Source organism: Pelophylax lessonae (genome assembly GCF_965119305.1).
Source record: "Pelophylax lessonae genome assembly, chromosome: 5".
Lineage (NCBI taxonomy): Eukaryota > Metazoa > Chordata > Amphibia > Anura > Ranidae > Pelophylax > Pelophylax lessonae.
The window spans coordinates 346,197,367-346,219,641 of NC_138772.1; the positions used below are offsets into that span (position 1 = coordinate 346,197,367).

The following is a 22,275-nucleotide window of genomic DNA, read 5'->3' on the forward strand; positions in this document are numbered from 1 at the left end:
GGACTTCAGTTTTGTAACAAGCAGTGTCAGAATACATAACCTAGCTCAACAGAGGGATGGGTGCTGTGTTGGTCAATGAACATCAGAGAAAAGGATGTTACGGTAAGACAAAAATCCAGTTTTCTCTTTCATTCATGGACGGACACAGCTCCATATCTTCTTTGACCCTTGGGACGTCCCAAAGCAGTGTCAACATAAGGAGTGGGAAAAACACAGCAATAAATATATTTCCCAAAAGGGCCAAATGTAGCCAACCAGGTAAACCAGGAGCTCAATTAGGAACAACTGGAGCTCACCTACTAAGAAAAATACACCTTCAAGAGGCAGGAGCCACTGCAACAGCAGCCTGCGAAACTTTGCAGCCGAACGCAGCCTCCGTAGATGCTAGAACATCCACATTGCAAATTTTTGTGAATGTGTGTAGACGACTATGTGGCCGCCTTGCAAACCTGTACCACTGACGCTTGATGATGGAAGGCCCAGGAGGCACTAAGCGCCCTTGTAGAATGCGCCTTAACAAGGAAAGGAGGAACCTGACCTTTGATAGAATAGGCCTGCACCACAGTCTGCCTGATCCATCTGAAAATGATCGCAGCAGATGCAGCCTGCCCCTTACAAGAACCATCTGTAAGAACAAACAAGGAATCTGATTTGCGAATCGACTCAGTCGCCGCCAAGTACACCATGATGGCCCGAAGCACATCCAAGGAATGCAAGGCACATTCTTTTGGATTATTCAAAAAGTAGAAATCAGCGCTCTCCTCTTAAAGTGAGCCACTCTAATTATTTAAATGACGGTAATACAACTGAAGATTCTCAAAAAAACTGCTGATGCATAAACAACGTAAATGAATCTAAAATCAATATCCTTGAAACCCAGCTCACTAATGGAGACAATAGAGATGAAATAATTCTTCTATTCTAATAAGTCACAAAGCACGGAGGTGTTGCAGATACAATGGGACGAAATTCCCAATAAAATTATTATTTGAAAACAAATGTGAAACTAAGTGAGTGAAGTGAAAAAGCTTTGAAAAAGCTACGGGCTGTTGTAGCGCAACGCGTCAGGGACAAGCCGTGCCTACGTCACTTCCGGTCTTCGGCCGAGACCGGAAGCATCGGAACTCGCCGCATCGACGGCTGCTGTACTTTGTTTGCTTCTCGCTGACATATCATCTACTGTCTAGTAAGTGTTTAGTACTTATTTACCAATAAATTTATACCCTGAAATGCTACACTATGAGAGTTTCCATTCCTTGAGCACCTGACAGATGCATGGAGTGATTGGCAAGCCGGGATCATTTTATTGCCGTTTACAATACTGAATTTGTAATAGTGGAGATATACCGAATTATATACTGAAGATTAAGAGGCTGGAGAGGAGTCTAAGTAATACATCGTATAAACGCTCGCTCCGAGTGTGTTTGAGGTGAGCGGCCATTGCATTCGGTGTCGGATTGCATGCTCACCTGTGCACATTTACCTGGCCTGAATTGGAAGTCTGAATGCACATTTACCTACTATAATTTGAAGTCTGAATGCACCTTGATTATTCACTTGGATTTCTTCTTCTTGTTTTGAATTTCCTGAGCACTTTGCACTTTTCATCACAAAAACTTTTTTCTTAGAAGGAATGATGGACATTATGCACCTTATTTAGCACCATTGCACTTTGAATTCATCTTAATATTAATTGGTTAAACTGTATTGATTTTTTTTGAATATTTATATTCTGATTTGCCTACTTATTTATGTTCCACAGGGTCATTGATCAATTTTTTTATTTTATTTAATATCAGTCAACTACCTTTACGCACTTTTTGACATCAACTTTTTCTCATTCACTTCACTCACTTAGTTTCACATTTGTTTTCAAATAATAATTTTATTGGGAATTTCGTCCCATTGTATCTGCAACACCTCCGTGCTTTGTGACTTATTAGAATAGAAGAATTATTTTATCTCTATTGTCTCCATTAGTGAGCTGGGTTTCAAGGATATTGATTTTAGATTCATTTACGTTGTTTATGCATCAGCAGTTTTTTTGAGAATCTTCAGTTGTATTACCGTCATTTAAATAATTAGAGTGGCTCACTTTAAGAGGAGAGCGCTGATTTCTACTTTTTGAATAATACTTGGATATGTGGTGACACTGCCAAATCAGCAGCTTTCTCTGTGGTGTTCCACGATTGTCTTTGTGATTTAGGGTGTCGTTTACCCCGTTTTAGCGCACAGGTCTTGTTTTTACCTACATTCTTTTGGATATTTCGGCTTAGGACAGAAGGCAACACAATGTCTTCATTTAAGTGGAACCCCGAGAAGACCTTAGGAAGGAACGACTGACCAGGACGTAGTACCACTTTGTCCCTGTGAACCACCAGGTAAGGTGACTAACAGGACAACACAGCCAGTTCTGAGACCCTGCCTGCAGAAGTAATAGCTACCAAGAAAGCCACCTTCTGTGACAGAGTAAGCAGAGGAAGTTAACAAATATTTTCTAAAGGCGGTTTTTGAAGAACCGACAGTACCAGATTAAGATCCCACGGAGGCACCGGGGACCTTACTGGAGGAGCCAAATGGCGAACCCCTGCACAAATTTGTGAATCAAGGAATTCGTGGCCAACAGGAGTCTACTGACTAGGCAGAAAAAAACTGAAGTACTATAGCAGGAAGTGGGAGTATACCCCCTGGGACTGCCCTATAGGCGTAGTCAATTATTTTCCACTTAATGCCCTACTCCTAAGGAGAGCAGCATAACCCAAGGATCAAGGAAGATATGGAGCTGTGTCCGTCAATGAACAAAACAGAAAAATAGTTTTGCCTGTAGTTACACTTTAAGTCGGGTTCTTGTAGTGATCCAACAAGGCTGCACTAAAATCTCCCTAAATTTTCTTTGTGAATTACAGAACTCCTTCCCCTATGTCACGGAGATAAGGAAAGAGAGGTGTTCTGCAGTCCTAACACACATCCTGCCATAGGTTACAACTGTATTCCTTCATAGATACAATACAGTAGCATGGTGTTTATTTAAATGGGCTGCCTGCCTAGTGCTCCACAGTGGACCGAATATCAGTCCTACGTAACTTTCCCTAGCGCAGTACAGTGCGGTAGTGCAATACTGCGTGTTATAGTGCATTGCAAAGCAGGTGTGTCAGGAGGTGCGTTGAATGAGTGGCACCACAATGCATTAACCACTTGCCTACCGGGCACTTTCACCTCCTTCCTGCCCAGGCCAATTTTCAGCTTTCAGTGCTCTCACGCTTTGAATGACAATTGCGCGGTCATGCTACATTATACCCATATGAAATTTTTATCATTTTTTTCACACAAATAGAGCTTTCTTTTGGTGGTATTTAATCATCTCTGGGTTTTTTCTTTCTTACAAAAAAAAGAAAGAAGACAGAAAATTTTGAAAAAAAATGTTTTTCTTATTTTCTGCGAGTAAATTTTGAAAATAAATACATTTTTCTCTTTCACTGATGTGCGCTGATGAGGCGGCACTGATAGGCTGCACTGATGGCCACTGATGAGGTGGCACTTATGGGCACTGATGAGGTGGCACTTATGGGCACTGATGAGGTGGCACTGATGAGGAGGTACTAATATGCCGCACTGATGAGCACTGATAGGCGGCACAGATGAGCGCTGATATGCGGCACTGATGAGCACTGAGAGGCGGCACTGACGGGCAGCACTGATGGGCACTGAGAGGCGGCACTGCTGAACACTGATGGGTGGCACTGAAGGACACCGACGGGTGGCACTGATGAGCACTGATGGGCGGCACTGATGAGCACTGATGGGCAGCACCATCAGTGCCCACACTCAGTACCCATAGTGCTGCTAGTCAGTGCCCATATGAGCAGGCACTGATGGGCACTGACTGGCAGCACTATGGGCACCGATTGTGGGTACTGATGGCGGGCACTGTGGGCACTGATGGTGGGCAGTTATGGCATTTATTTCCTCTTGTGTAATCAGGGCACTGGTGATCAGTTCCCTGATTACATTTCTCTGTGTCGCTGAGCAGCTCACCTCTTCCTCACACGCAGTCTCTGTGTGAGGAAGGAGAGCTGGCGATGAGAGATGATCTCATATGATTACATATGAGATCATCTCTCATTGCATGGTCCGATCACGTGGTAAATGGCCGCTGTGATTGGCCATTTACCACGATCTGTGATTGGCTGTGTCCAAGGGACACGGCCGACACAGATTTTCCCCGATGCGCGCTCGCGGGAGCGCGCGGGGAGCCTGTTTCTGGGAGGCCGTATAAAGACGGCCTCCCGAAAATTAGAGCCCGCGCTGTAACAGTCTTTCGGCTATAGCGCAGGCGGCAAGAAGTTAATGTGCGTTACCACATCGCACTGGTGTGAATGAGCCCTAAAACTTTCCCTTTTTGCTGTAGGAACTTTAGACAAAGCTTATGATTAGAACATGAACTGGATGGCTGTCTCTAAACTGTATGTGCTACATATGAAAAATCATACAGTAATGACAAAAATCTTTTAAAAATACTGTACCCACAGTACCTTCTACTTTTAGGAACTATTTGGCCAATATTGCCAAACGTCCTGTGTATCTGATTGGTGTGAGACAGATTAGGATGCAAGGGGAAAAGCTCCAAAATGTTTTTTTCTAAAAAAAAAAAAATTGGAATCTCTGTCATTTTTATGTGTTTGCACCTAGTAAAAATTTCCCTCACTTCCTGTCCAAGTGACTGATATCAAACAGAAGAAGTAGGGGAACTCTCCTGAATGGGGACACACACATCACTGAAATCCTGACAGGGAATATAACCTTTCCCCACTCTATCCAAAGTGAAAAAAAGTTTTGACTAAGGAAGGGCTTTAGAAAACTCTGCTTCTCGATTGTATGGACCATGTAGCAGTCATGCAAAGTAACATCTATTTTAGCAGGCATTCTCACTGATCTGCAGAGTGCCTTGTAAACAGAATTATGATATGTCCACTTTGTTTTAACAAGAGAACACACAGCCAAGATGGGGTTAAAGCTCACATATATTTCTTATTTGATGTGCCAATTCTAGAGATCTATGCACGGATCTCTAGAATTGGTACATGCATTTTACCATCACCCCTATGTTCTTATTTCAAACACATTCATCAATAAAAAACATTCATATGAAATCTCTTACTTAACGCAGTTTTGGAGTTGCTGCTTTGTGAGTGATTCAGCATTGTGACTCATCCCTTTAAAAGGAGAAGTAAAACATAAAAATAACGGCTGAGGATTAAAAGGGTAAAAGGAAAATTTCAGCTAATATGGACATACACTATATTCTCAAAACTATTGGGACGCCTGCCTTTACATGCACATGAACTTAAATGGCAACCCAGTCTTAGTCCGTAGGGTTTAACCACTTCAATACAGGGCACTTTCACCCCCTTCCTGCCCAGGCCAATTTTCCCCTTTTAGCGCTGTTGCATTTTGAATGACAATTGCACAGTCATGCAACACTGTACCTACACCAAATTTATGTCATTTTCCCCCCACAAATAGAGCTTTCTTTTGGTGGTATTTGATCACCTCTGGGTTTTTTCCTTTTTGCTAAACAAATAAAAAAAAGACCGAAAAGTTTGAAAAAAAAAAAAAAAGTTTTTTTGTTTATGTTATACAATTTTGTAAATAAATATGTTTTTTCCTTCACTGATGAGCACTGATGAGACTGCACTGACAGGCACTGATGAGGAGGCACTGATGGAGTGGCACTGATGGGGTTGCACTGATAGGCAGCACTGATAGGTAGCACAGATATGCAGCATTGGTGGGCACTGATAGGCGTCACTGCTGGGCACTGATAGGCGGCATTGATGGGCACTGATAGGTGGCACTGATGGGCAATGATAGGTGGCACTGACGGGCACTAATGGGCACTGGCGGGCACTGATAGGCAGCACTGGTGGGCAATAATGGGCACTGGTGGGCGACACTGAAAGATGGCAATGATGGGCACTGGTGGGCAGCACTGATAGGGAGGGCACTGGCGGGCAGCACTAGTGGGGAGGGCAATGGGGGGCTCCCTGAGCTCTGATTGCCATCCCTGGTGGCCATAGTGGGCATCCCTGGGGTCATGGGTGGGCATCCCTGGTGGTTCTAGTGGCACCCCCCCCCCCCCCAAGGGTCTGCACCGGTAATCAATGATCTGATTACCAGTGCCGACCCCCCCCCCCCCCCTGTCAGGGGAGCCGCCGATCGGCGCTCCTTTACTCGTGCCTGTCAGGCACGAACTAAGGAAAGCCGATCAACAGCTGTTCCTGTTTACTATGTGACCAGCCGTGATTGGACATGGCTGGTCACATGGTAAAGAGCCTACGTCAGAGGCTCTTTACCGAGATTGGAGATGCAGGGTGTCAGGCTGACACCTCGCATCACCGATCGCCGCTCTGCGCATCCCCGGGGGGGCGCGCAGAGCTGTAGTATCCTGCCGCCGTCATATGACGTCAGGTCAGGATAATACAACCACATTCCCGCCGTCAATCTGCTATAGGGCGGACGGGAAGTGGTTAATATTGGGTTGGCCCACCCTTTGCAGTTATAATAGCTTCAGCTCTTCTGGGAAGGCTGTCCACAAGGTTTAGGAGTGTGTCTATGGGAATGTTTGACCTGTGAGGTCAGGCGCTGATGTGGACAAGAAGGCTCGCAGTCTCTGCTCTAATTCATCTCAAAGGTGTTCTGTTGTGTTGAGGTCAGGACTCTGTGCAGGCCAGTCAAGTTCCCCCTTCCCAAACTCGCTCATCCATGTCTTTATAGACCTTGCGTTGTGCATTGGTCCAAATCATTTGGTTGAAGGGGAATTATGGTTTGGGGTTGTTTTTCAGGGGTTGGGATTGACCCCTTAGTTCCAGTGAAGGGAACTCTTAAGGCGTCAGCATACCAAGGCATTTTGGACAATTTCATGCTGCCAACTTTCTGGGAACAGTTTGGGGATGGCTCTTCCTGTTCCAACATGACTGCGCACCAGTGTACAAAGCAAGGTCCATAAAGACATGTATGAGCGAGTTTGGGGTGGAGGAGTTCGACTGGCCTGACCTCAACCCCATAGAACGCCTTTGGGATGAATTAGAACGGAGACTGTGAGCCAGGCCTTCTCATCCACATCAGTGCCGCACCTCACAAACACGCTTCTGGAGGAATGGTCAAAAATTCCCATAGACACACTCTGAAACTTTGTGGACAGCCTTCCCAGAAGAGCTGAAGCTATTATAGCTGCAAACAATGGGCCAACTCAATATTGAACCCTATGGACTAAGACTGGAATCCCATTAAAGTTCATGTGACATCAATCCTATTTGACCCCGGTTAGACTGCAAGCAATGCACCAATTGGCAGCCCCTACATGCTCTAGATGTACCTGTCCACGCGCAGACTTTGCCCATGTCATCTGGCTGTGCCCGGTCACAGCAAGGTACTGGCAATGGGTGACCGGTATATTGTCTGCGGTCCCATCTGTCCCGGTTCCATGCGCCCCCATTGATTTGTTTCTTGGGGGTTTTGAATGAAGTACAGTGGCAGAGACATTCTAGAACTATGTTAATGGAGACACTATGCCTGGCCCGAAGGGCTATAGCGCTTAGGTGGATCCAGCCTAACCCTCCCTCTGTGTGCATGTGGTTGCAATTAGCAAATCAACTGTTACCTAATGAAAAACTTGTATTTGAACATAGAGGGTGCCTGGCTAAGTACAATAAGGTCTGGGACGTCTGGTGCTCCTCTGCCCTCACCGTATCCAGTGCCTGAAGAAATCACTGAGCGCACTAGATATCTTACTAAGAAGGGTTTCGAGCTTGGCAGACTATAGGTCTGATGGCTTTGTTACACTTTGGCATTCATGACTATGAATCTGTTGCTTTGCATATATAATAGCTCTGTAATGATGTGGAATGCACATATTGCTGCTTTGAAATTTATTTTGTAATGTATTGTACCTTACTATTTTATGCGCTCATTTTGAGCGCTTTGTTTACTGTACCAAATGTCTTATCTCCTTCAATAAAAAGTTAAAAAAAAAAAAAAAAATTTCATGTGCGTGTAAAGGGAGGCATCCAAATACGGTTGACAATATAGTGTATATACAGTATTAAACACAAAGAAAACCTACTGACCATTTCTTTATTAACGACTATTATCTATATGCACTTTCTGCAAACTAAGATTAAAGTGACTATCTGGGTAAAAGACGCCTATAAAGCCAACAGCAGTAGCAGTAGGTGGCTGCCAGAATGCTGTATGCCAGAATGAGATTGCTGTCACTCCCTTTATGGAGCCTTCTGATTTGAAGGGACAATAAACTCTGGTTTAAAAATAAAATCTATTTAAGTATGTATTCTTAACTCAAAGGCCTCATTCACACGAGGTGTAAAAAACAAGGCTGTTGGGGGCGTTTGACTTTTTTTTTTTTTTTCTGCCTCTAAATGCCCCTCTATGTTAGCCTTTGTGTCGTTGCACACAGAAATTTACAGGCAGAAAAACTCATTACTTGCATGTTCAGGACAGGAGTGAACAGGAATATACAGTGAGGGGAAAAAAGTATTTTATCCCCTGCTGATTTGGTACGTTTGCCCACTGACAAAGAAATTATCAGTCTATAATTTTAATGGTGGGTTTATTTTAACCACTTAAGCCCCGGAAGATTTTACCCCCTTCCTGACCAGGGGGTATTTTGCGATTCGGCACTGCGTGACTTTAACGGACAATTGCGCGGTCGTGCGACGCTGTACCTAAACGAATTTGACGTCCTTTTTTTCCCACAAACAGAGCTTTCTTTTGGTGGTATTTGATCACCTGTGCGATTTTTTGATCACGCGCTATAAACAAAAAAAGAGCGACAATTTTGCAAAAAGAACAATATTTTTCACATTTTTTTTATATGAAATTCCCCCCCAAAAAAAAGTAAAAATCAAAATTTTTTAAAATTTTCGGCCAATTTGTTTTATGCTACATATGTTTGGTAAAAAAAAAAATCGCAAAAAGCGTATTTTGATTGGTTTGCGCAAAAGTTATCGCGTTTACTAACAAAGGGAAAGATTTTTGTCATTTTTGTTGTTTTTTTTTTTAACGCGTAATGGCGGCGATCTGCGATTTTTTTTGCGGTACTGCGACATTGGGGTGGACAGATCGGACCCTTGACTGACATTTGTGACACTTTTGGGGTTACCAGTGACATTTCTACAGTAATCAGTGCTATACATATGCACTGTTACTGTAAAAATACACTGGTTGTGAAGGGGTTAACTTTATTTGGAAGAAAGGGGCTGTGTGTATCCCTAGGGGCGTGCTTTCTACTGTGATTGGCTGTGGCTTGAGCTGTAAGGACACTGATCAACGGATCTACATACTAGATCCGTTTTATCAGTGTCTTTACAGCGAGGAGAATGACAGGCAGCTTGTTTACACAAGCTGCCTGACATTCTCCCTCTCCCCCGCCGATCGCCGAGTGACCGGCGGACATCGGGTCCGCTGGTCACACGCGCGGGGGGGTCCGTGACCACACGGGAGCGGGAGCGCGCCTCCGGGGGCGCGCGCTCGCTCCCTAGACCCTCACAAGCTAGTGACGTAGCCCTACGTCACTTTGCCTGTGAGGGGCTGACTGCCGACGTAGATCGGCGTTAGGCAGTCGGCAAGTGGTTAACAGTAAGAGACAGAAGAACAACAAAAAAATCCAGAAAAAATGCATTCCAAAAAACTTTTAAATTGGTTTGCATTTTAATAAGCGAAATAAGAATTTGACCCCTTTGCAAAACATAACTTCGTACTTGGTGGTAAAACTCGTGTTGGCAATCACAGAGGTCAGACATTTCTTGTAGTGGGCCACCAGGTTTGCAAACATCTCAGGAGGGATTTTGTCCCATGCCCCTTTGCAGATCCTCTCCAAGTCATTAAGGCTTCAAGGCTACCGATTGGTAACTCGAACATTCAGCTTCCTCCACATATTTTCTATGTGATTAAAGAGGTTGTAAACCCACTTCACAAACTTTGACCTATAGGTAAGCCTATATTAAGGTTTACCTATAGGTGCTAAAAAATATCTCCTAAACTTGCAGCGTTAAGGAGATATTTACAGTGCATGCTGCTGATGACGTCATCGGCGCATGCGCTCTGAATTAACGGCCACCCGTGCCGATCCTTCAGAGCCCAGTGCCGTAAACGGCGGCTCCCGCGCGCGCGCACGCACGGGAGTGATGTAATCGCGCCTCCGGCCAATCAAATGGCAGGAGGACGCGAACCAGGATGGCTGGACATGTCGGCAGTCCTGTCGCTGAGGGGGCGGCATGGCGGGGGCTTCATTTTGAGGTAAGTACTTCATAATTAGCTAGTATGCGATGCATACTAGCTCATTATGCCTTTCTCTTTACAGGACTTTTTTTTCTCATTTTTTTTAAATGACTTTACTTCCTCTTTAAGGTCTGGAGACTGGCTAGGCCACTCCAGGGCCTTAATGTGCTTGTTCTTGAGCCACTCCTTTGTTGCCTTGGCTCCGTACTTTGAGTCACTGTCACATTGGAATATTCATCCACGATCCATTTCCAATGCCCTGGCTGAGGGAAGGAAGTTCTCAGCCAAGATTTGACTGTACATGGCCCCGTCCATTATCCCTTTGAAGTTGCCCTGTCCCCTCAGCAGAAAAAAAAACACCAAAGCATAATGTTTCCTCCTCTATGTTTGATGGTGAGGATGTTCTTGTTGTCATAGTCAGTATTCCTCCTCCTCCAAACACGGTGAGTTGAGTTGATGCCAAAGAGCTCAACTTTGGTCTCATCTGACCACAACACTTTCACCCAGTTCTCCTCTGAACTATACAGATGTTCATTAGCAAACTTCAGACGGGCCTGTACATGTGCTTTCTTGAGCAGGTGGATCTTGTGGATGCTGCAGGATTTCAGTCCTTGGCAGCATAGCGTCTTACCAATTTTTTTCCTAGTGACCATGGTCCCAGCTGCCTTGAGATCATGTACAAGATTCTCCCGTGTAGTTCTGGGCTGATTCCTCACCATTCTCATGATCATTGAAACTCCACAAGGTGAGATCTTGCATGGAGCCCAGACCAAGGAAGATTGAATGTTATTTTGGGTTTCTTCTTTTTGCGAATTATCGCACCAACTGATGTCACTCTCTCACCAAGTTGCTTGGCGATGGTTTCATAGTCCATTCCAGCCTTGTGTAGGTATACAATCTTGTCCCTGACATCCTTGGACAGCTCTTTGGTTTTGGCCATGGTGGAGAGATTGTAATCTTATTGATTGACTGCTTCTGTGGACAGAGTGCTCCTAATCTCAGCTCATTACCTGTATAGAAGATAACTGGAAGCCAGAAATCCTGCTGATTGATAGATGATCAAATACTTATTTCACTCGAAATGCAAATCAATTTATAACTTTTTTAAATGGGTTTTTCTGGATATTTTTGTTGTTCTGTCTCTCACTGTTAAAATAAACCTACCATTAAAATTATATAATGAGAATTGTCAATGGGCAAACATACAAAATCAGCAGGGAATCGAATACTTTTTTCCCCTCACTGTAGGGGAAATCATGCAATAAGGAAAACTTTTTAATGATCCATTGAAAACATGCTAACATACCATTAGGAACAGGCATGTGAAGTTTGATGTGACAACCATGTGAAGAGAATCTAAAAAGAGACTATCCACTTCGCAACTAGTCTGCAATATTTTCTTGCAGCTGAATTTGCTACAGAATCACCTGGTATGTCAAAAACTAGCGCCATCGACAGCCAAAATGTTTTTCTACGTACACAAAAGGCCTATTTTTCTCAAATATTGTTCGCAAATCTGTGTTAGTGAGCACTTCTCCTTTGCTGAGATATTCCATCCACCTCACAGGTGTGACATATCAAGATGCTGATTAGACAGCATGATTATTGCACAGGTGTGCCTTAGGCTGGTCACAATAAAAGGCCACTCTAAAATGTGCAGTTTTATCACACAGCGCAATGCTACAAGTTTTGAGGGAGCGTGCAATCAGCATGCTGACTGCAGGAAAGTCCACCAGAGCTGTTGCCCGTGAATTGAATGTTCATTTCTCTACCATATGCCGTCTCCAAAAGGTGTTTCAGAGAATTTGGCAGTACATCCAACCAGCCTCACAACCGCAGACCACATGTAACCACACCAGCTCAGGACCTCCACATCCAGCATCTTCACCTCCAAGATCGTCTGAGACCAGCCACCTGGACAGCTGCTGCAACAATCGGTTTGCATAACCAAAGAATTTCTGCACAAACTGTCAGAAACCATCTCAGGGAAGCTCATCTGCATGCTTGTCGTCCTCATTGGAGTCTCGACCTGACTGCAGTTCGTCATCGTAACCAACTTGAGTTGGCAAATGCTCACATTCGATGGCTACCGGCACTTTGGAAAGGTGTTCTCTTCATGGATGAATCCCAGTTTTCACTGTACAGGGCAGACAGCGTGTGTGGCGTCGTGTGGGTAAGCGGTTTGCTGATGTCAACGTTGTGGATCGAGTGGCCCATGGTGGCAGTGGGGTTATGGTATGGGCAGGCGTATGTTATGAACAACCAACACAGGTGCATTTTATTAAGGGCATTTTGAATGCGCAGAGATACTGTGACGAGATCTTGAGGCCCATTGTTGTGCCATTCATCCAGGACCATCACCTCATGTTGAAGCATGATAATGCACAGCCCCATGTTGCAAGGATCTGTACACAATTCCTGGAAGCTGAAAACATCCCAGTTCTTGCATGACCAGCATACTCACCAGAAATGTCACCCATTGAGCATGTTTGGGATGCTCTGGATCAGCATATATGACAGCGTGTTCCAGGTCCTGCCAATATTCAGCAACTTCGCACAGCCATTGAAGAGGAGTGGACCAACATTCCCCAGGCCACAGTCAACAACCTGATCAACTATGTTGCACTGCGTGAGGCAAATGGTGGTCACACCAGATACTGACTGGTTTTAGGACCCCCCCAATACAGTAAAACTGCACATTTTAGAGTGACCTTTTATTGTGGCCAGCCTAAGGCACAGCTGTGTGCAATAATCATGCTGTCTAATCAGCATCTTCATATGCTACACCTGTGAGGTGGTTGGATTATCTCAGCAAAGGAGAAGTGCTCACTAACACAGATTTACACAGATTTGTGAACAATATTTAAGAGAAATATGCCTTTTGTGTACAAGTCTTAGATCTTTGAGTTCAGCTCATGAAAAATGGGGGCAAAAACAAAAAAGTGTTGCGTTTATAATTTTGTTCAGTGTAAGAATAAAAAAGGTTAGTACCTTTGTCAGGTTATTATTACTGTTTTTGTCATCTGGTTTTATTTACAGCGTGTACTTCTGTCACAAGGACAGGAAGGGAGGTGATTTTTTTTTTTTAAATGACTGGTCTGCCTAAATGTCCATACATACCATCATGTAACTGGAAGGCCAGTGTTGTGATTTTCTGAGTGACAATCATCAATGGTCTAGAAGAGAAAAAAAATATACCATCACAATATCACTAAACATTACAAGTATATACATGCACCTAATAGTGCAATATATACTGCCTACTTGTTAAGACAAGCCACTTTAACAAATAGTGCTTAGCAACAACATTTTCTATTCTGTGTAACTGACAGTTGTGCGTAACAGTTAGTTTACACACATTTCTCAGGTTATTTCCTGTTAGGTGCTTACTGTGTGCACCTACCCAGAGAAGTCCGTAGTCAGGATGCCATAGTTAAATATGTACACTCTGTTAATCTGGCACAATGTTAGATAACTCATGGCGGTTACAAAAGAGTACCTGTAAAAAAAAAAAAAATAAACAAGTAAATGTAAAATACACATTTTGTCTCGCTTAGCTGCATCCAAAGATAAATTCATTCCAACATTATTCAGGATGAATATAAACAGCTAAATCACTATCTTAACCACTTGAGGTAGATTTTACCTATTTTTCTATTCAACACTGCACTACTTTAACGTAATTACGTGGTCATGCAACTCTGTACCCAAACTAAATTTATATCATCAAAACACAAAATATTTTTTTCTTTCTGCTACAAAACATAGAACAGTTAAGCTGGCACATAAAAATAACAGTGCTACACAAAAGGAAAGGCTTGTACAGTAATAGGAAACCTTCTGGGTAAAAGTTGTAGAAATATACAACCAATATTTACCATTATTAGCCTTCTCCTGCCTGTCTCAATTGGTTATTGTGGCTATCAATCACAGGGATCAGCCAATAATAGCAAGCTGCAGGAGGTCAGAGTGTGCAGGCCTGTACTTCAATTTACAGAAAGAAAAGTCACAATAGAAATGTGCTTAGGGCTGCTGGGATGGGTAAAATTGTAGGCTGCTCTAGGTACCCAAATTTTATTCATGGAACCAGTTATACCAGTTTGTAAGACAAGTATCTTACAATTTACCGAAAGCCAAAACTTTTCTCTTTCTACTTTGGCTAGAATGGGGAAATGTTGAAACTCCTGTTTTTATTGTTGTTGTCTGTCTGCTTGGGGAGATTTACCCTCTCCTACATAACCTGATAACCATTGTCACCGAGACAGAAAGTGACTGGAAACACATGTTACAGTTGTCCCCAGAACAAGAATAGATGGGAAATCTTCCAACGTGTACTGCTTGGTGACAGTTGTCTATGAAAGGATTTCCTCTCACGTGTCTTCAGATCAGGAAGCGTAGAGAAAGATCCCCAATAGGTCAAAAATAAAAAAATGAATAGGAAATTTAACCATTCTCCACTATCAAAAACTAGAACAAAAAGTGTGAGCTTTAGATAAACTAAAAGAGATGTATGTTTTTTTTTTCTATATTAGAATCATACCTACCTAGGTGGATGCAGCATCATTCCGAAGCTGCATCTGTCCCCTGGCGCCTCTACACTGAGAACCGAGCGATCAAACACCGCCGATCACTTGTTTCCCACAGCTCCCCGAGCAGAGAGCTGCTGTCAGTCAGCAGCTCTCTGCTCTAGCCCCCCACGCTCAATGGAGCGCTGAGCTGTGGAGGGGGGCGGGAGCGGGCAGCTCAGGCTCTTAACGGCTCACTAAAAGGCTGAGCCGTGTGTCGGTCTGGGCATGTGGGTGGATCCCGACTCTGTGGTCGTGAGGACACACGAGCCTGGACCAGCTCTGTGACGTCAGCAGAGAGCAGACTTCAAAACAGCTCTATGCTGAAAACGGGTCACAAAATCGAGCTTTGGCTGTACTTCTCCTGTGGAACTTTAGTCATAAAACTAAGTCCTGCTAGATCACTTAAGGGTGGCCACTTTTTTAGATATATCTATGCAAAATATTAAAACCAAGTGTCTATACTGTTTAATCACTTATGGACCAGGCCTTTTTCTGACACTTGCTGTTTACAAGTTGAAATCAGTATTTTTGCTAGAAAATTTACAAGAACCCCCAAACATTTTATATATTTTTTTTTTTTTAGCAGAGACCCTAGACAATAAAATGGAGATCGTTGCAATACTTTATGTCAAACTGTATTTACGCAGTGGTCTTACAAACGCAATTTGTTTGGAAGAAAATACACATTTTGAATAAAAAAGACAACAGCAACGTTAGCCCAATTTTTTTCTATAATGTGAAAGAGAATATTACACTGAGTAAATTGATACCTAACATGTCATGCTTCAAAATTGCACAGGCTCGTGGAATGGCGACAAACTTTGGTAATTCAAAATCTCCATAGGCAACGCTTTAAAAATTTCTACAGGTTACCAGTTTAGAGTTACAGAGAATGTCTAGGGCTAGAATTATTGTTCTGGCGCCATTGATCGCGGTGATACCTCACATGTGGTTTGAACACCTGAACACCGTTTACATATGTGGGAAGTACTTGCGAATGCATTCGCTTCTGTGCGCGAGCTCAGAGGGACGGGCGCTTTAAATCTTTTTTTTTTTTTTCTTATTTTACTTTTTAATTTTTTACACAAAAAAAAATAATTTTGTATCACTTTTATTCTTATTACAAAGAATGTAAACATCTCTTGTAATAGAAATAAGCAGAACAGGTCCTCTTTAATGTGAGATCTGGGGTCAAAAAGACCTCAGATCTCACATCTATAACTTAAAAAAAAAAAGTATTTTTTTTTTTTTTTTTGCAGGAAAAAAAAAAATGGGCCCTTTAAGGCCATTGGGAGGAAGCAACGTATGCTGTCGCTCCGGTCCTCCAAGGCCATGGAGTCGAGTGGGGGCCATCTTGTCCTCACTTGACTTCCTGCCTAGGACTCCATCGGACCGGACCGTTTACCCCGCTACCAACGGCTTCGGTAAGTGGGAAAACTACCAGGAAGCGGTGAGGAGGGGGCACCGCCCACCGTTTAAAAATATACCTGGGTTATGGCAGCTATCTGCTGCCATAACCCAGGTATTTAATGTCAAAGTAACAACGTAAAACTGCGACGGGCGGTCCGTAAATGGTTAAAATCCAGAAATACAATGGATCACCCTGCTCTGCATATGCTCAGTTGCTCTCCATTTTTAGACACTGTGCCAAATTTGTAGAGGCCTATCTGCTGACAGCCTAAAGATTTAATCCTGCTCAAAATTTTTAGCTTCAACAAAATGGCAGCCTCCAGCAACAAAAAACAGGACCAATACTAGAGGCAATTTACAGCACACACTAATTTTGGTAGCATGAATATTATTGTGAAATTTATGTTTCTTGCTAAAGAACATATTTTTTTTATCAAATTGTTATGGGTAAAGTTCCGCTTTAAAAACTTCTGTCCATTTTTGAACACAGCCACTAGGAAATTCTGTTTATACTAACTAGGAAAAAGTAGTATTTTCAAAGTAGTAGCCATAAAAAGCACCGACACCAAGCATAGCAGTGCATGTGCTTATCCCTTTAGCAAGCAGTATCTACCCTTTCCCTTCATATATTCATTCTTATGATATGTAGAACGTACAATAGGTTATGTGAAGAATACAAAATCCATAGACCTTACCTGTGAACTCTTTCTTGACTTGCATTCATCATGATTAAGTAGCATACAAGCACCAAGGCAAATATGTGCAAAGAGTACCTGGCATTTAAAAACACAACATACATTTACTATTTCATTTCCATAAAAGCTTTTTGATAGCAGTAAGTCTGGCATTACAGAGATTTATACTAAGTCTAGGTAATATAACTGAAGACTATATATCAAGGCATACATGAAGAACAGCATATCATTAGCAGAAACCATAAATGGTAAGAAAGTACTACTGCTGAACCCACAGTATCTGGTGTAAACGGATAGTGACCACAGTGACTAAGGTTGTAGGGGACAGCCATACTTCCTGTGATCTGGTGCAGTTTCTAAGATTGAAGGCCCATCAGCATAAATTGTAGATCAGGGGCCTCCAAAGTTTTCAAACAAAGGGTCAGGTCACTGTTCATCAGACTTTAGGGGGGCCGGATTGTCTTCAGTGGGGGTAGAAAATGTCCCAAGCCCATTATCAGTGAGAATAAACATGGCAAGTTGTACCCCGTCATTGGTATTAGTGGAAGGAATAGTACCAGCATCTACTGTATCGAATAGTATCAGTATTAGTATCCATTTATGAAACAGGATCCCATGGTTGGTGTCAGTGGGGCGAACAGTGCCCCATGGTTGGTGTCAGTGGGGCGAACAGTGCCCCACGGTTGGTGTCAGTGGGAGGAACAGTGCCTTATGGTTGGTGTCAGTGGGAGGAACAGTGCCTTATGGTTGGTGTCAGTGGGAGGAGGAGGAACGGTGCCCCGTGGTTAGTGTCAGGGGGAGGAGGAGGAAGGGTGCCCGTGGTTGGTGTCAGGGGGAGGAGGAGGAAGGGTGCCCCATGGTTGGTGTCAGGGGGAGGAGGAGGAACGGTGCCCCATGGTTGGTGTCAGGGGGAGGAGGAGGAACGGTGCCCCATGGTTGGTGTCAGGGGGAGGAACGGTGCCCCATGGTTGGTGTCAGGGGGAGGAACGGTGCCCCATGGTTGGTGTCAGGGGGAGGAACGGTGACCCATGGTTGGTGTCAGGGGGAGGAACGGTGACCCATGGTTGGTGTCAGGGGGAGGAACGGTGACCCATGGTTGGTGTCAGGGGGAGGAACGGTGACCCATGGTTGGGGTCAGGGGGAGGAACGGTGACCCATGGTTGAGGTCAGGGGGAGGAACGGTGACCCATGGGTGGTGTCAGTGGAAGGAACAGTGCCTTATGGTTGGTGTCAGTGGAAGGAACAGTACCCCATGGTTTGTGTCTGTGGGAGGAATAGTGTTCCATCCTTGATATTAGTGGGAGAAATATTGCCCTATCAGTGTCTGTGGCAGAAATGATGCCCCACTCTTGGTGTCAGTGGAAGAAACAGGGCCCCGTTGTTAGTGTCAGCAGGAGGAATGACTGGATTAAGCCAAGGGCTGGATTAAGACTAGCAAAGGGCTACATCGGGGCCTCGGGCCGCAGTTTGGAGACCACTATTGTCCATAAGGTAATTTCCTTCCACTTCTGATCTTCCAGACCCCTCTTTAGAAGTATTATTTTACAAGAACAATGCTTAAATGTCTAATGGATGTACCACAGCAGTGGGTTAATTGGCCTTAGTAAGATCACAGCATGTAATGCCATTGGTGCTGGGGAAAACAAACTTCTACAGACTATAGTCCAACATTTAAAAAAAATGAGAACTTGCATTTCTGGGCTTACGAATTTTGTGTTTCAGGACTTTCACAAATCTATCTTTACATCTTGGATTATTGGTGACTGATGACGGCAAACAATACTCCCAGTTTCAGGCATTACTTGGGATTATCAGGCTGTTGCTGAACTGCAAGAGGGAAAGGCTGAAAGCTCATGACATGTTCTTTCTCCCTTACAACTAGTGAAACCTATGTGTTGGAGGCAGCATGTGTTTTTCCTGTTCTAATATCAGATGTTTCTGGATGGTTGAAACCTGGTTACACCTGGCCTTGAATGCAAGCGGAGCAAGTTTACCCAGCAGGGGGTTTGCGACAAGGAGTCATAAATGGGAATTCATATCCTCACAGGATGTTCTCGCATAGGTCTGTTGTGAGGTATGGGGGTAGAGGAGCCTCAGATAAGACCTCCTGGTGAGGTTATACCAACATCAGAGGCTAGCTGTTACTGAAAGATGCCCCGGTTTAAAAAACAGTGATATAACATGCTTCCTGGAAAGATGAGATACGTCCTGTTGATTAGGAAGGACGGCCTCTTATGAATTGTCATTGGACAAGCAGACAGTGGGTTTTTATGTGGGTGGTGTCTGAGTGGAATTTAAAAGCAATCGCCAGATAGAATTCTGTCTCTTTTGCCTCTTGAGCACAGCTGAAAGATACCGAATTCCGAGGATGCCCATATGTAAAGTATTATCTGTGCTTGTTTTGTCTTATATGCTCTGTAGTGACCTTTTAGTGTTTTATGTTAGCATTTCTACTTTCTAATAAATTAGATCCTTGCTTATTAAAGCAGTGTGTTTATTTTTATAGCTAGCATTGTTATTGTACCCTCCATTACCTTATTAGAGCTTTGATAGACCATCATAGGAATAGACAAGAGAATACATGTTTATAATAAATAGAGGAGATATAAAACCACCTCACGTTTATTTCACTATGGTAGATAACTGCTCATGTTTTTAGGGAGATTTCTGTTAGTTTACCATCAGCCTAATGCTAGCCATACATGACTACATCTATGCTAGTTATATATGGCTTTAATTCTGAGACGTGGGTGGCACAGTTAGCACCACATGGTGTGACAAAATTTTGATCTAAAAATCAAAAGGAGCCGGGTGGTAAATATTTAGCGGATCACTGATGGCTGCCAAACAAACGCAGTCCCTGTTGGGGTATTCTGCCAGTCACAGGAGCAGCGGCTGTCAGAATACAATAGCCCAAAGGAGATATTCGTCCAACCACGCAGTTTAGCATTGATGGAGAAATCTAAGTGTGTATGGTTAGCCTTATATTTATTTTCTGCACAGATACTGCAACAAATACATAACAATGCATTGAAGAAGAGAACAGTTCCATATTTACTGTGGCCTGAAAAACTTGATTGAGGCTCCTTTCACGCAGGCTGTGCGCCCGACGGAGTCCGTTCTGCTCAGCGGGGGATCGATCCCCCAATCCCCGCTGAGCAGGTGGATGACAGCTCCGTCTCCGCTCTGTGTGCAGAGACTGAGCTGTCAGATCTCTGCTGTCCTCTATGGGGATATCGGATGGGAATGAACCCCGCCTGTCTTTTCTCATCTGATCCAATCCTCCAGAGGGATGGAAAATAGGGTTTCCATCCGTCCGTATTTCACGGACAGGATCGTATAGCAGCGGGTGACAGCGGAGAGGTCTACGCGGACATCCGCCGCTCCATAGGGCTGCAAGGAGCATCCGATCCGGTCCGCCTAAAAAACTGACAGGCGGATTGGATCAGAAAGCCTGTGTGAAAGGGGCCTACCCACTTTTATTCATAATTCTATCTGAAGCATGATGAATCTAAAAACAATGCTAGATCTGGCAATCACAAGAACCTTGACTGTCAGAGCCCGTTCACACTGGGGCGACCTGTCAGGCGACCTGGTCGCCTGACAGGTCGCCGTAGGTCGCCTGCCATAGAGAAGCTGTGGACACGTTCTAATAGGAGCGACACAAGTCGCTCCGACTTAGAAAAAGGGTCCGGAGGTTCTTTGGGGCGACCTGCATTGACTTCAATGATATGAAGTCCGTGCCGGCCGCTCTGAGGTCGCGGTACGAGCTGCGCACCGCGCCCTGTGAGGTCGCCCCGGCAAGTAGCGTCGCCCCAGTGTGAACGGGGTCTCATCGCTACAGTTTGCAGTAGTGACACCTTAAAAAAATAAATAAACAAACAAACTTTAATTTATTTTTTTTTTTAAGGAGAAGTTCTCTTTTGGGAACAGGTTACATGTTTCACTAGATTTTGGGGTGGAACATGGAACATGATCGCAGTGTTGCAGCCACCGCCTGCTGCCTCCCTACCTGTGACAGCAGTACGGGGAGAAGTTCCGATTACTAGCTGCCAGTTTTTGAAAGAAGCACAGCCACGTCATTCATGCACAGAGCTCTGTGTATGAATAACAAAAGAGAACCCCCCTAAGGGATAGGGACTTTAAAGGCCAAAAGTAACACCACAAATATAAAAATTATAAATTTTAAATATGACACATTAAAAGTCACAGAGATACATATAGAACCCAGACGGTTTTTTTGCTTATTTGCATCCACAAGTCATCAGGGCTCCTGGTCTACAGGCTTGGATTGCCACTATTATTCAGTGCAAGTCATGATCTACCAGTGCTTTGTTTATGCTGGTTACCCTAAGGACCATATTTAGACACTTGCCTGTGATTGTCATCTATTCAAGAAATACAGGCGGGCATCTCATACAGGGACCTGTGTTGGAGACACTTTTGGACCACCTCTCCACACTTACATTTGATGTTCCATCCTGGTCTGTTCTTTCACGTTTTAACCTTTTGGATCCATACCCCACCCTGACATGGTCAGCTAATCTACCTATGACAAACGATTCATCCATATGAGTTCCCATATTCACACACCTGACAAAAGGGTACTTCCCGTAACGTGTAATGTGTCTACTGGAAACCAATGCTTCATCATCTTTACTATTATTAGGATACCTTAATATAATATTTTCTATGTATCACTGTGACTTTTAATGTGTCATATTAAAATTTATAATTTTTATATTTGTGGTGTTACTTTTGGCCTTTAAAGTCCCATTCCCTTAGGGGGGTTCTCTTTTGTTTTTCACAATTGGGGATGTTGGCCTATTAACACCCTGCCCTGTTTAGATAAGTGTCCTCTAGACTCTCTGTGTATGAATGAACCACAAGCCCTGACATCCTTAGTGGCTGTAGGCTTGTTACATAGTTGTTGTTGAGGTTGAATAAAGACAATAGTCCATCCAGTTTAACCTGTGTAGGGGTGTGTGACTCTAATCACCTCTAATACCCCTGAATGTTCTGATCCTTGAGATGTACGTCCAAAAATCTTTTGAAAGTAACCATACTTCCCGCAGAAACCACCTCTTGTGGTAGAGAATTCCACAATCGTGTAGCCTTAACAGTAAAGAACCCCCTGCATTGCCTGAGGTTAAAACGCTTCTCCTCTAATTGCATTGTATGCCCTCGAGTCCTCATGCAATCCTTTCGACTGAATAGCTTTTTTTCTATGCTGAGATCACCATTGAGGTATTTATAAATTGCTATCATGTCCCCTCTATTCTATAGTTCTCAAGGAACTGCCATGG

At 43.7% G+C, this 22,275-nt stretch overlaps 1 protein-coding gene across 2 annotated transcripts in view; it reads right to left on the reverse strand.

The window, feature by feature from the left end:
* MBOAT1 (membrane bound glycerophospholipid O-acyltransferase 1) overlaps nucleotides 1-22,275 on the reverse strand; it is a 117,523-nt gene that overhangs the window by 41,528 nt on the left and 53,720 nt on the right. For both annotated transcript variants that reach the window (XM_082259317.1, XM_082259318.1), the window contains 4 exons: nucleotides 16,970-17,047; nucleotides 13,700-13,795; nucleotides 13,417-13,472; nucleotides 5,159-5,213 (listed from right to left, as the gene is read on the reverse strand). In XM_082259317.1, the coding sequence (XP_082115443.1) occupies nucleotides 5,159-5,213; nucleotides 13,417-13,472; nucleotides 13,700-13,795; nucleotides 16,970-17,047 (285 nt within the window). The remainder of the gene's footprint in view (nucleotides 1-5,158; nucleotides 5,214-13,416; nucleotides 13,473-13,699; nucleotides 13,796-16,969; nucleotides 17,048-22,275) is intronic.